Genomic DNA, 15,054 nt, shown 5'->3' on the forward strand with positions numbered 1-15,054 from the left:
GAATTAGTTTTTTTGGGTTTCTAGTAAGTAGTTTTTAACTAATTTGTTTAATTAACCAACATATAGCATATCTACGTATATAAATAAAGTTTCTAAATCGTCAATAGCCTGATTTTAATTAAATATTTTAAAACAATAGTAATATTAGCCTACTACTCCATACTCAGTGCCATCATTTCACCGCCTACTACACCAAATCATTAGGAATTGAATAAAAACCTTTTTTTGCCAATTTAAATATTGCAAAATCATATTGTGTCATACATCGTAATAAAAAACGCTTAACACAGGTTATACTTTTTCTATGCGCCATATAAAAAAGTAAAGTTGATGATGGTTTTTTCGAAACGAAACGTCGTACGGAAAATCTCTCAACGCTGTTTTGTAGAGCTTAAAAGGCGGCCTTGAGAAAGCATCTTGTGTTCTTCAGAAAAAAAAAACGATTTCGGCAAATTTCGGTTTTTTAGTCATATCTCCGGAACTACTTGGAATTTTAAAACTTTCTAAACGGCACATTGTTAAGCTTGAAAATGCGCAACTTTTCTCTAATTTAATCATATTCGTATCTCTTATTTTAGAAGATTCCCATGATAGACATCCTTACCTTGAACACACTGTATACTAGCTAGATAATTATTCCACAAGATTCGTTAACTTTCCACGTGTCTTCACAGATGTCGCGGCGACGGATAGCAGATATATTCGCGGTAGCTAAGACCGTTACACTATGAATTGAGAGAAAGAGATAATTGGAAAAAAAACTCCACATGATATGATGATATATGACATACACGCACACTTAACAACATTCAATTTAAATCTGTTGATGTTGCAACTTCACATAAATCATTTTGCAAAATTTGATAAAACTTAATCTTCAATTAAATCAATCTGTAAAAAACATTTAAAATCGTCAGCAAGTAAGAGATCTTTTACATTTTTCATGTTGCACGTTATACCATTGAAGGCTGTCTGAAACAAGACACAGCGAAGATTGGAACATTGTGGAAAACCTGCTGTGAGATACTTTTAAAGACAAATGACTTAGATCCCTTAATTTCAAGATACTGAAACCTGTGTTTCAAATAAGATTGAATTAACAATGTATGTCGAGACATCAAGGTCTGATAACAATTTCAAAATTAAGCAGTATTTTTCGCCATCAAAAGCCTTCTGGTTATTCGTATATATGAGATCAACCTAACATTTTTTATTGACAGGAGCATTTTGGCAGAAAAAGGTAGGATTTGTAGAAGTTGATTCTTTGATAAAAACCTAGTTAAAAAAATATTACAGCTTTCTATTCCTTATATAGTTCCGAGGATGAATTAATTATAAAAAAAAGGCATTTATTTCGAACAGGTTTGTTACCCAATTACAGAAAACATTCTGCACATAGTTCTAAAAATCGGAGGAGTCTACATTAATTCGATTTTCAGCTGTTCGAGAAAATTCTAAAAAAGTAATCCTAATTTGTTCTTTAATATTGCTTCGAACTATTTTAAACTGACTTTCATAATAATGAGTTCTGTATTTCTTGAGTTTTTTTCGAATTAAATTCTTTAGTTTGATATTTTTTATGATATCAGAATTAAGCCAGACTGAAAATTTATATTTTTTAACGATTTTAAGCGGAACTGCTCTATGAAATATTTCATTAAGTGTACTGTAAAAGCTGTCGCAAGATACATTAGGATCTAAAGAGGCAAACACCTCCTGCCAGTCAGCAGCTTCAATTAAGCTATATTACAGGAAAGAATAAAAAAAAAATTACCAAAATATGTATAAAAATGAAAAATCAAAATGCTTAACATTCTATGTACTTAAGCAGACTATCTATATACATACTAGAAAGACTCTGCATCACCTATTTACTTTATACCTTCTATAATGGACCTTAAACTGTCAACAAAAATATCGAACCGTTCATCTAAATTATTATTAATATAATTCTGACACATTATATGTATTAATAGGGGATTGAAACAAAATATTAGTCCTAGCGGGATTTACATAAAATAATCTAAAATGCCTAGAGTTTATTCTTGGTACCCGAAAATTTAAACCAGCTAAAAGGATGGGACAGTCAATAATTTCTCTTCTTTTTGCTAAGGGTATAAAATTAAATTTAGTTAAGTATAATTGACTATCCAAACCTCTGACTGGAAAGTCACCCTCCTCTCTAAACCAGAGATACTTCATAAACTTACGCTGAATGCGCTTAATATCATTTATCAGGTAGCTATAAATTGGGTACCAAATAACAGATCCGTATTCTATTTTTGAGCGTATGTAAGTGAAGAAAAGTAGTTTTATAGTATTAATATTTTCAAAGTGCCGACAGTTTCGATAAATAAAATTCAACCATTTGGCAGAGTCAGAAACTATTTTTGCTACATGCTTGGCGAAACTTAATTTCGCATCATAAGTAATTCCCAGATCAATCGCCTCATCCACTCTGGCTAACACAACATTATTTGCTCTATAGTCAAAATTGATTAGCAACAGTTTTCTAGAAAATAAAAGAATAGAGCATTTATTAACATTTAAATATAGTCTATTGACATTGCACCAGTTCTCTACTTTATTAAGCTTTACCTGAAGGAATTCGCAATCGTCTTCAGTATCTATTTTTATGAACAATTTTATATCATCCGCAAACAGTAAACTCTGACAAGACAGTAATTTGGCAAGATCGTTTATAAATAATAAAAAGAGAAGCGGGCCCAAATTAGATCCTTGCGGGCACTCCCGAAGCACACTTCATATATAGGAGACTTAAAGCCTTCATATTCAACAAACTGTTTACGACCTCGTAAGTAAGATTTTATTAAAGCAACTAAATCCGTAGAAAAACCAAAAAATGTTAGCTTATGAAGAAGTACAAAGTGGTCAATTTGGTCAAAAGCTTTGCAGAAATCAAGGTATATTATATCAACCTGACTTCTATTATCCAAATGCTGACACAAATACTCATTTAGGCAAGCCAGGTTTACTGTACAGGAGCGATTTTTGATGGAACCAAATTAATTAGGTGCTATGTCTAATTTAACATGGGCATATATTCTATTATAAAGAACTATTTCAAAAAGTTTGGAGAAATTACCTAAGATCGATATAGCTTTGTAATTTTGAATGTCGTTCTTCGGTCCCTTTTTGAGTATCGGGGATATTTGTGCAGTCTACCATTTATCGGGAAATACTGTTGAAGACAAGATAAGATTAAATATGTGGGCAATAGGCCCTGACAAAACGCGAATACAATCTTTAACGACAAGACTTGGTACTCCATCGGTACCGGAGGTCAACTTACTTTTTAGTTTATGAGAGGCGGTGACAATTTCATCTTCTGAAAAATTATAAGAGCAATTTAGAGAGTTGTTAATAGTCTGGCTCGATTCAATACCAACATTAATACTAGATGGGTCCGACTCAATATATACGCTTTGAAAGAAAGTTCCAAATGCATCAACAATTTGCTGTGGATCTTTTATTGTACGATCCTGAAGCAGCATTACTCCGGGAATACGCGAAATTCCTTTCTTATTCTGCACATAGTTCTAAAAATCGGAGGAGTCTACATTAATTCGATTTTCAGCTGTTCGAGAAAATTCTAAAAAAGCAATCCTAATTTGTTCTTTAATATTGCTTCGAACTATTTTAAACTGACTTTCATAATAATGAGTTCTGTATTTCTTGAGTTTTTTTCGAATTAAATTCTTTAGTTTGATATTTTTTATGATATCAGAATTAAGCCAGACTGAAAATTTATATTTTTTAACGATTTTAAGCGGAACTGCTCTATGAAATATTTCATTAAGTGTACTGTAAAAGCTGTCGCAAGATACATTAGGATCTAAAGTGGCAAACACCTCCTGCCAGTCAGCAGCTTCAATTAAGCTATATAACATGGGATAATTAGCACGTCTAAAATTGAAACAATTATGTACCAGTAAATTGTGGGTGAAATTAATAGTTTGAGGTAATTTACCCTTAAAATTCATAATTAATGAGGGATGATAAGAATCACATTCAACAAACGAAAAACTACTCAAATGAACTTCACACTCAGACAAATTGGTTATCACTAAATCCTTTCATAGGGGCTTTGATTAATTAACTCATCTATACCTTTCATTGATTTATAGATAGTTTTGTATCTGAATATACAGGGTGACAATTTCAAGAGTAGCCATGGCTTATAATTTTTAAACCGTAAAAGATATAAAAAAATGCTTAAAACCGTTTCTATAGTAACAAGGGGGAACCAAAATGATGAATTTTTTAGGGATATACTATCATCCCCCTAACCCCCAGAGCCCCCCCTTAAAAATTTTAAATTGGAAGGGTAGTCGAGTGATACCTTGTTTGAAAGGTCTATTAATTCCCTATATTATGCGACCCTACTTATAATAATCAATGCATTTGTTTTAGAGTTATGCCAATTTTAATATTTTATTAAAGGTTATTTAAGTGTTTTTTAATTTCTTATAAAATTAACATATTTTGAAAATGTCATAAAATATTTAACATTTGAACATTAGTACAAATGGTTAAGAACTAGGAAAACACTCTGCAATATTGCGTTTATTCTATTTTTAAAACAATAAAAATCTGCATTGAACTTTAATTATTTTATTAAATGCTCAAAGTGGCTTCCATTATTTTGCAAGCAAAAGTACAATCTGTTTTCAAACTCTTGACGAATATTTCTAAAAACTTCAGTTGTTAATAATCGGCACTCTTGTGTAATTCTTTGTTTTAGCTCCTCAATGGTGGCAGGCTGCGTTTTGAAAACGACCGATTTAGGTGACCCCAAAGAAAAAAATCGAGAGGGGTGAGATCTGGCGATCTTGGCGGCCACTCAATAGGTCCTCTTCTACCAATCCATTGGTCTGGATAATGATTATCTAGCCACTCTCTAACAGGCAATACATAATGTGGTGGGGCCCCATCTTGTTGAAAATGCAATAAATTTTCATCAAGAACAAGATCTCCATTTTCATCCCTTTGGTTTTCCAATTCCGTTATTACTAAAGGCTCAACAGTTGTTTCTAACATTTCAGCATAAATTTCTCCATTTAGATTATCATCAATAAACAATGGCCCAATTATATTATTCCCTAGAATTCCGGCCCACACATTTATTTTTTGGGGATATTGGGTGTGCCCTTCCCTAAAAATATGGGGATTCTCATCACTCCAGTAACGGCAGTTTTGCTTATTAACATTATGGTTTAAATAAAAAGTGCACTCGTCACTGAAACAAATGTTTTTTATAAAACGTGGCTCATTTATTATTTTTTGGGTCATTAATTCACAAAATTCGATCCGAAGTGAGAGAACTTTAAATCACAAAAAGAACCACGATATTACTAACCAAACCAAAAATTGAACATTTTAAGGCAAAATTTAAATAAACAAAAAACAACAAATATTTCGAGAATGGCAGGCATCGAAAATTTTCCTTTTTTTTACATCGCCAAATACCATTCCGACAATTCAATAATTTCAGTATAAGTGTACTATTTATTGGAGTTTTGTTTTGGCTTTTAACAATTCATTTTAGTATCAGAATAAATATTTTTATTCTGATAGTAAAATGAATTGACTAACATTTAAAAGGACATACATATCTCGGAAATGGTTGCATTGATTTTAATGAGTAAGACGGCAAAATATAGGGAATTAATACACCTTTCAAACAAGGTATCACTCGACTACCCTTCCAATTTAAAATTTTTAAGGGGGTGGCTCTGGGGGTTAGGGGGATGATAGTATATCCCTAAAAAATTCATCATTTTGGTTCCCCCTTGTTACTATAGAAACGGTTTTAAGCATTTTTTTATATCTTTTACGGTTTAAAAATTATAAGCCATGGCTACTCTTGAAATTGTCACCCTGTATATGTTTGTATGGGTATGCTATGTAACACTTTTGTAAATGGATTCCGTAAATAAATAAATAAATAAATCCAGAATTCTTCCATTGACGTTAAGGACGTCGTTACATTGTACGAATTCCATTATATTCATAAAAGCCAAAGTTGATCTCACAATAGAGTCATCGTGGTGACTAAGAAAATTGGGGATATTAAAATCACCCAATATAATTATTTTCTTGTCACACAAATATTGCATTGTTTCAAAGTAATCGTACACCATATCATAAACCCATTTGTTACTAGCAGGAGGTATATAGAAAATAAATACAAAGCATGTAAAATGGTCAAAGGACAATTGCGCACCTACAATCTCGATAGAATAATGATACAATTTGAAGTAAATCAGATAAATTTAGAAGTAACATTTTAAACTCGCCTTTAACAGCTAACAGTACACCTCCACCCTTCGACAATCCAGTTCTGTCTAGACTTCGGTCACATCGGTGTACATCGTAAATGTTTGGAAACAGTTCAGGGCTGGGATTCTAAAATCACGATTCGACACGATTCGATTTCGACTCGATATGACTGATTCTAAATAAAATTTTCGTCGTGAGTGTCTTGCGGATTGCCTAGTTTTTAACGATTTGTCGACGACACGCTTGGGTATATCGTATACACCAGACGATATATCTTCTTCCTTTTTTAATACTTGCATAATGTGACAGCATCCTTTTTTAAACGTATTTGTTTCATTTATTGTTTACCAATAGTCATACCAGGTTTTCATTAGTATATTAAGAAGCTTTCTTAAACACAACAACTAATAGATTTAATTCGACCCTATTTTCCACAACCTTCAGTTAATAAGAGAGGCACAGGAAGTAGAGTTGAATGGACACTTTTAGTACATATATCAAGATTTTATGCCACATATTGTTACCAAAGAAGCATTGGACAAGATTTTAAATTTGAAATTAGCGAAACTACTACAAGTAGTTGGATCCATAAAATTACTGAAATTATTGACAATCACCTTGCTGACTGATTCATTCATTTTTTCAAATATAAGAGATTAGAGAAAATAATAAATTAACATTTATAGAGAGATCCAATTTCCCTGGTGTTCTAGGTCCTATTGATTGCACACATGTTGCCATATTAAAACCAAAAGTGGATAAACACAACAAGTTTTTGTGATTTTCCATGAATTCAATTATGATTTTCCAATGGATAGTGGTGGTTTTAAACGACAATTTTTTATTTTAAAGAAATAATATAGGCATATATTTAAATAAAAAAACACGAAGGCGAAAAAAATTAACAAAATAAATGAAAATTCTTAGTGTTTATCAATAGAAGAGACAATTGACGTTTCCATCTGTCAAATATTAGGGAAAATAACAAATATATACCAAGAAACCTAAATCAAATCGAATAAAACGAGTTTAGCCGACGATTGAAATTTAGAATCACCCTTCTCGTCACGACTGAGTCGCGATCGAATTCGAAGTCGTAATCGTATCGAGATCGAGTCGTGATTTTAGAATCCCAGCCCTAAGTTCACGACATTATTTTGTAAATTCGTCTCTGTCAAGCCGATAATGTCCATTTCCGCTAAGCAAACTTCATTGTAAAACGGAATCACTTTTGAATTTAAACCGCGAACATTTTGATAATAAAAATCTATAGCGTCCGGATGGGAAATCAGGTGTAGCTGTTCAGATGAATCTACGAGTGGTTTCTGGATCCCCTTGTTAGGCGAAAATTTTTATCTTTTTGTTGAATTGTGTTTGAGAAGCGACGAGATGGATGTTGCATATACCTCCACTTCTTCATATATACTTCTTCACATATACTTCCTTAGGCCAATTCTCAGCTTTAGTAATTACGCTGAGATATTCGTTAGGTACAACGATCTTAAAGGAATTCGATGTTCCACCTGTTCTGAGCTTAACAACTGTGATAAAGGCAAGAAATAATTGCATTCAATATTATCCAAGGCTTAAAAGTTCTGACGTTTTGTCAGAATTTATAGAGTCAGAAAAATAGTGTTAATACGTAGTAATAATAATAGTAATAATAATTAATCTCTGTCTCTGTCTTTCCGCATAACGTTAACACTAAATTGTAAAAAAAGCTATTGTAAGATATCTTTTAAAAAATCATTGAACTTCAATATCCCAGATAACTTTTAAATAATGCTTGTATTATTTTTTCAAGAAACTTCAAGAAAAGTGTGATCACCAGAGCAGAGCAGTAGCTAGTTTAGAAGAACGCTGTGTCTCACTAAAGTCAACAATAGATCAACTAAACTGCTCTTTAGAAAAAGCGTCGAATAGTGAAACGGAATTAAAATCAGAGCTGCAGAGATTGCAACGAAATTTAATGGAATCCGTATCTTCCCAACAAACTGAATCCGAAAGACTAAAACAGGTATGTATGTTTATTACCCGCCTTAATCGAAAACATCAAAAATCAGTATCTTTTTTTATTGTTTCTTGTTTAGACCATAAAATTGAATTCTTGTGAATTTGTGACCAGAGATTTTGTATTGAAGTGTTTTGTGGGTGTATTGGTCAATTGTTGAAAAAAAACTATTTGTTTCTCGCCAACGTTTCGAATTGTATTTATTCATCTTCACGGCTCTAAAAGAGATAGAAAAAAATGGCGTTGAACATTTTTAATACGTGTTAAAAAATTATAAAAAATATAAGATAACATACAATGACAGTATGCATATCATAGAGCTTCAAGAAAAAGGAGTTTTTTTTCTTCAAGCTTTTAGGAGGGAAGGAAAACTTTCAAAAATACTTACCGAAGTCATAGTTCTTTGTCTGTAGTTGTGAGGGCGAGATTCTTAAAGTCTTTAATTCGTTTCATCCAAGACTACAGTTTACTATAGAACTTGAAAATCATCACTCTATCTCATTTTTAAGCACTAGAGTCATAAATAATAACAATGCTATTACAAACTCACATTTTCAGAGAGATTCATAAACTATTTTTCAAACTGTCAACACAAACAAAAAATTAACATCATTTGAAACTTAAAAAGTCGCGCAATATCTCTCTCAAGCCAACAATTTCATGAAAAAAATATTAATCTTATTCAGCAATTTTTAATTAAAAATAATTACCTAGTTGCCCTTATTAGAAAGATACTATATAGTACATATAGTATATACCCTACTACACACCCGTAAACACATCACCAGAGCCACAAACCAAGCGTATAGTTCAGTTCAAAGATCTATTAGAATCTTTGATGTGCCGCGAATAGTCCGTGTGCCGGTGTTGCTTGTATTGCCACATGACATGCATGTTTAAATCGCAAAATTTTATGTGGAAAGAGTCATAAAGTAATATTCTAAGCGATATTTAATCATTCCATTAATTAAATAAATGTTTTAAGCATTTTTTTAAGAATGTATACATTTGATTAATAAAATTTGACTACATGCGCCCACGTACTATTTTGTTAAACGTCTGACCTCAGTCACAGCCACTCAACCGTGAAAAGTTGCACAGGTCCGTCCTTAATATATATGTGTATTTAAAACTTTATTATTTGGGATTTTTGGGCTGAGTTTTATTAAGTTAGAAATTGAAGATAGTTGATAGCAAGATAATATTTAATGTAACTATAAGATTTAAGTACGTAAAATGAGTTTAACCAAAAATTTTAATTTAATAAGTTTAGTTTTGAGCGCCATCAGTGGGGTGTTTATAACAAGTGATAGGTGGAGAGAGAATAGGTGGTACGAATTACTTAGGCCCATTTATTCTGTGGATTAAGGCATTAAAGATTTACTTTTTGACACAAAAGTGTAAAATGTTTTGGTTTGTCTTCAAATTTTATACATTTCCTTTTTTTGGTTATATTTAGTACCAACTTCTTTTGATAAAAAGTAATTATGTAGTCAGAAAAGTGGAAGTATATTTTTTAAAATAAACTTTTACATTACAAATCATCTAGCTGTCTATATCTTATGCATGTAAAAGACACAAGTTTTACTTATAAGAAAACACACACTTTACATCCTGAATGTAATATTTATTATTTTGTTTGCCTCATATTTAGTTATTGTGCATATTAGGAGAGATTAGATGAAAATTAACAAAAATAAATGCTTATACTAAAAACTAAAAATCTTATACAAAACACTACATTTACAAGTATAGTGGATCCTAAAACTACAGTGAGGATACTAAATACTTTTATAAATTAAACCACTCATTTGAATCTGGCCCAAAGAGTTAATACAATTTTCTAAATTCTGTTTTTTGCCTTTGTTCTTTAGCAGTTTCTTCCATTAAGGAAGGAAACAGTTTCTCGGTTGCCGCTATGGATTCCAACTTCATATCGCACATCAACATATGGATACTAAAGCATTACATTATATATACTTTATTGAAGAGAAGTAAGAAGTCGCTGAAGAACAAACAGGGGCAGTAAGCTGAAAAAAACAAAACTGTAAACTTGTTTAATTAATAAAAATAGGGTTTTCTTACTATGGCAAAAAAGGGACTTTTCTCCAGAGAATGGAGGAAGAAGCAGTCTTTATTGTATCACTGAAGGACAAAAAGAGCAGTTACGAGCAATACTTGAAAAAAAATTGTTAAATTCATCGGCAGTTATGTTACAATTAACGTTTTCTTTTGACTTAAAAATGCCCATATTAGATTTAATAACCTGCTAGAGTGCTTTCGATGTATTTTCAGATGAATTATTAAAATGATCGTTAGCCTTGATCTTTGCTTGTGGTATGGCTGATCTGTAATTTATTCTGAAGTTTTTAAGTTCTCTGTTAGCAGCTGGAGAATTATATTGTCGAGAAACCTCACTTAAGAGATGTAGATGTTCCCGCATTGATTTTAGGTTAGCATCAAACCAGGCCATACCGCAAGTTTGATCAGATCTAATTTTATGTTTTTTTCTGGAAAGGACTGAATCTAGGCCTCCTCCAAATTTTCCATAAATTCCCTAATACACTCACCAACATCCGACACAAAACCCCAATCACACGAAGAGACTCTATCAAAGAATACAGTCATACCTCTTCGCGTTAATGGTCGACATATAGCTCTTTGGGTTGTCGATTTTCTCTTTTTTAAATATTGGCATTAAAATGTCTTTTTAAGAAATGAGGGAAATACGTTTTTCTTAAAGCATTGATTTGTTAAATTAGTAGGAGGATTTATGATATTATTCTTGACCATCTTAAGAAGGCTCATATTCAATCCATACATATCACAGCTGTTTTTGGTTTTTAGGCTCTTTATCCCTTATAATATCCCTTTAATTAAAGGATATGTCAAAAAAAGAAAACTTTAAGGTCTATATGATTGATATTCTATAAAAAGTCTATATCGTCGGCCTCATATGAATTTTGCGTCCAAAAATGTAAATTTTACAGTAGGCGAAAAAAATTGTTATTGACTAACAGTAATGTAACTTCAAAGACTTCTTTTAAATTATGTTTTGTTTTATAAAAACTAATATCGGAAATGTCAGAAAAAGAATTTTCTTTTTTATTTAAACAAGTTACAAGGACTTAGGCAGGAATCATATAAAAACTCATCGCATTTTGGACATACGCATATTTCATATTAAAAATACAACTATTGTAATTGTTAATTATTATTTTATTGTTTATTAATTGCTTTTAAAAAACATTAAAAATTAAAAACATTAAGTACTTACATTCTTAGAGTAACATTACATGTTATACGAACCCTTAGGATTCATGTTCAAGATTGTCATAGAAAGTGTTCAATCTTTTCCCTTTTAATTTTTAATTTACCTTGATAGAGTTTTGGTAGCGTTTCCATGGGTATACTCAAGCATTTTTTATTAAATCTGACTGGAAGGATTTAAAATTCACCAGAATGCCTATTCTTATATTCAATGGATCCGTTTAAATTATATTTTAGAGCTCTAATATCTTGTACAGTAGGGTCACTAGTTTTACGTCCAGGCCGAATTGAATTAAAAAAGTTAATTACAGAAAAATCTTTAAAATAATCATAATTCAAATATTGAACATAATAAGGTCTTGGGTTTTTTCTCGCAACTTTTATCAAATTTACATAATCGGCAGGTACGTTTATTACCCTGCCTGTAATCTTTCTTTCAATTGTAGAATGCATAGAATCGCATTCCATTTGTGTATGACCCTTCTCTAAGTATTTTTGAATAACACATACTTTTTTTCCATTGAAAAATTTAATAGGGCATTAGACAAAGTGGAATTGCGATTCTGTGCACCACAACCGTCACTGTAAAGAATAAAAGTTTTGGTATTTGGATCCATAGTTGGTAAAACCATGGTATCTAAGAAGGTACAAATAATCGAGGCAAAACAGTTTGCTTTTAACTCCCCTTCCCCTTCGTGCCACAGAAAACAGTAACCATCCTTTGTATGTAGATTAAAAATAATAAAATTGTGCAGAATCAATTTAGTTTTGTAGTAAAGGGCAGACACATTTGACTGTAGACATAGTAAAACAGATTGGAGATCCATGGTAAACACTTCATGGAGCGACTGCTTGTCCTTTTCTTTTTCATTTCTTGCCGCCTCCTTTTTTTATATGTGCTTTATGAAGTAGATCGGAAACATTTTGTGTTCCGTGCCCTACACAAATATCACATTCGTCCTTTTTGGTACTGAAGAGAGATAAATTTAGTTCTTCAAAAATATATTTAAATAGGGTTAATCCAACTGGTTCTATTTTTTTATCTGTTAACCAAACATTTTTATAAAAATTATAGAGTTCAATTTTTTTTTCCAGCGGGGTTCTAGGTATAGCTTTGAAGACGATTTGCGGCAGTAATGAGATTCTAGCTTTGGTAAATTATTAAGAAAATCTTTAACTGATTTTTTTTGCTCAATATTTCTTATTTGGTGTTTTTGGTCGCAGTCTTTAGTTTCAGTTTATACACTATTAAATTTTTTATTTTTGAGTGAATTAAAGCTTTTATTTAACCAGTGAGTAATAGTTCTCATGGATACACCAAGTGTGTTGCAAAACATCATTTTGCATACTCTAACTCTCTCTTTTTTTATGTCAAGAAAGAAAGAATAAGAGCATTTTCTTCTACTTTCTCCTTCGGTTTTTCGGTTCCTTGCCCTTTTGATATTTGAAGAGACCGCTCTTCCATTTACTACAATTTTTTTCTCCTATGTATACTTCCAGAATTTTTGAAATATTTTTTGTCTTTGTTCGTCATTTAAGAGATAATATTTAAAAATAATTTTCTTTGACCCCTCTTTACATGAACATCTCATTTTTAATTTTCTTTCAGTTCTCTGAACAGAAAATTTGTTATCCTTTCTGCCCATATACGAATCCCCTTCTTGTCTCTTCTTTTTGTTAATATGGTACTCCCATCCTTGACTGTCGCTCAACCTGTTTTTCTTCCTCTTACGCTTTTTGTCTCCATTTTCTGCAATACTCTCCCTTTCACTTAGGTCTTCATCTTTATTTAATCTGGAATTTTCTTTGTTCTCATCATCGACTGTGTCAATATTGTCAAAATCACTTAAATTTATATTATTATATTTTCAAAACAGATTTTTTTGGTCGATAGTACTATCGAACATTATTATTATTGGTCAGATTTGTGCCCGTATAACTAGCCTCTTCGAAAGTTATATCGACGTTGTTTATGGTATCCAAGTCAATAAAAGCATCTAAAGTATCAGTATTATCCAGTGATATAATTTTCTTGACAAAATCCTCCTTGCCGGTGAAGTTGGAGTCAATATTCTTCTGTAGATACATTAAGCAAGTTTTGGGCCAACATACATTCTTCTTTTAAATGTGCTAATGCATCCGAATACTCAGGATTAGAAGAAATTGTAACGTCACTTAAAACGATAATTTTTGGTTCGGATTTTTGAAACTGTTGATTAACATCACTAATCGTTGGGCAGTTTTTAGGTTGCATTGGGGAGCAACTCATTTCATCCATACTTTTAAGCCTCGCTTTATAAAGTATTTTATAGCTTTTTGAACTCTTATTCATTCTGAAAAAAATACTGCGATTTAACACGTATTATAACTTTACATGGTAAAAATTAACTTAATTTTAAAAACCAAACACCAAAAAAATATATTATTTTTATTTAAAACAGATTTTATTAAATTAAGAACTGTAATTTGCTTAGTTAAAGAATTTTATTTTTTACCTATTTTCTTATCATAAGAAATTTGTTGTTTTAAGAATAAATCGAAATTCTTTCTTAATGTAAGTAAAATATTTTAGGCTATTAAAAAGGCTCTGCAAAAACCTAAAAAATTTATTTTAGTTCTAAAATAATTAAAAATATTTAGAATAAAAATTTGAACATAAAATATACTTTCTAGGACTCATAAACTATCATAGAATTAAACTTTTTTTTGGCCTTCTTAAACACACCAATCCAAACCAAAAAGTTCCTCTTAGACACACGCGATTGACTTATCTTTTTTAAATAAATTTAATGGGTCTTTTTTTAATTCTTATAAAAAGCATTTTACAGACATAAAAAACTACCTATGAAAGTGGCGTAACTCAAATTCGAATTAAAAATGAAAATTGCCTAAGTCCTACACCTAATTAAAAATCAGTATTTTATAAATTATAACATTTTCTATACAATCATTTTATCAAAGGACACTTACCTGGACTTTTTTAGAGCAAATTATAACAATTCTTTCATTTAAACACCTTTTTTTTAATGTTTAAAAGCAAAAACTGTAACACACAAGGGGTACACCACGTTCAAAGCATAGAATATGTGGGACTTACGCCAAATTCCCGTTGCGACAAGTAAAGTCGGATTTAGGCAACCCTCAATTTCGTGGTTAGTAGCGCCATCTGGTGATTAATTGCTAAACTTTATTTGCAGTTTTGTGAAGTTTGGACTGCGTAACAAGATGGCCAATTTTTGATGCAAAACCCAATTTTTGTTAAAAAGTGGACTTACGCAATTTTCATATGAGGCCGACGATATTTAACTCTGATATGTCCTTTGTGAGCAATTTGAGAACCGATACATAACAGAAGAAAATTGTGATAGATATTGCTTTAAGCTTGAAACAAAAATAGTGGTGGCAATATCGAAATCAGCTGGTTTAAAAACGCAATTCAAACCTTCTTATGAAGAATTTTTGTTTAACCA

At 31.3% G+C, this 15,054-nt stretch overlaps 1 protein-coding gene across 3 annotated transcripts in view; it reads left to right on the top strand.

Moving 5' to 3' along the window:
• The window catches only part of LOC126734717 (rootletin), a 439,794-nt gene that overhangs the window by 357,139 nt on the left and 67,601 nt on the right, over window positions 1-15,054 (top strand). For all 3 annotated transcript variants that reach the window (XM_050438438.1, XM_050438437.1, XM_050438439.1), the window contains exon 26: window positions 8,108-8,320. In XM_050438438.1, coding sequence (XP_050294395.1) covers window positions 8,108-8,320 — 213 coding nt within the window. The remainder of the gene's footprint in view (window positions 1-8,107; window positions 8,321-15,054) is intronic.

Source organism: Anthonomus grandis, chromosome 3 (genome assembly GCF_022605725.1).
Source record: "Anthonomus grandis grandis chromosome 3, icAntGran1.3, whole genome shotgun sequence".
NCBI classification, from domain to species: domain Eukaryota; kingdom Metazoa; phylum Arthropoda; class Insecta; order Coleoptera; family Curculionidae; genus Anthonomus; species Anthonomus grandis.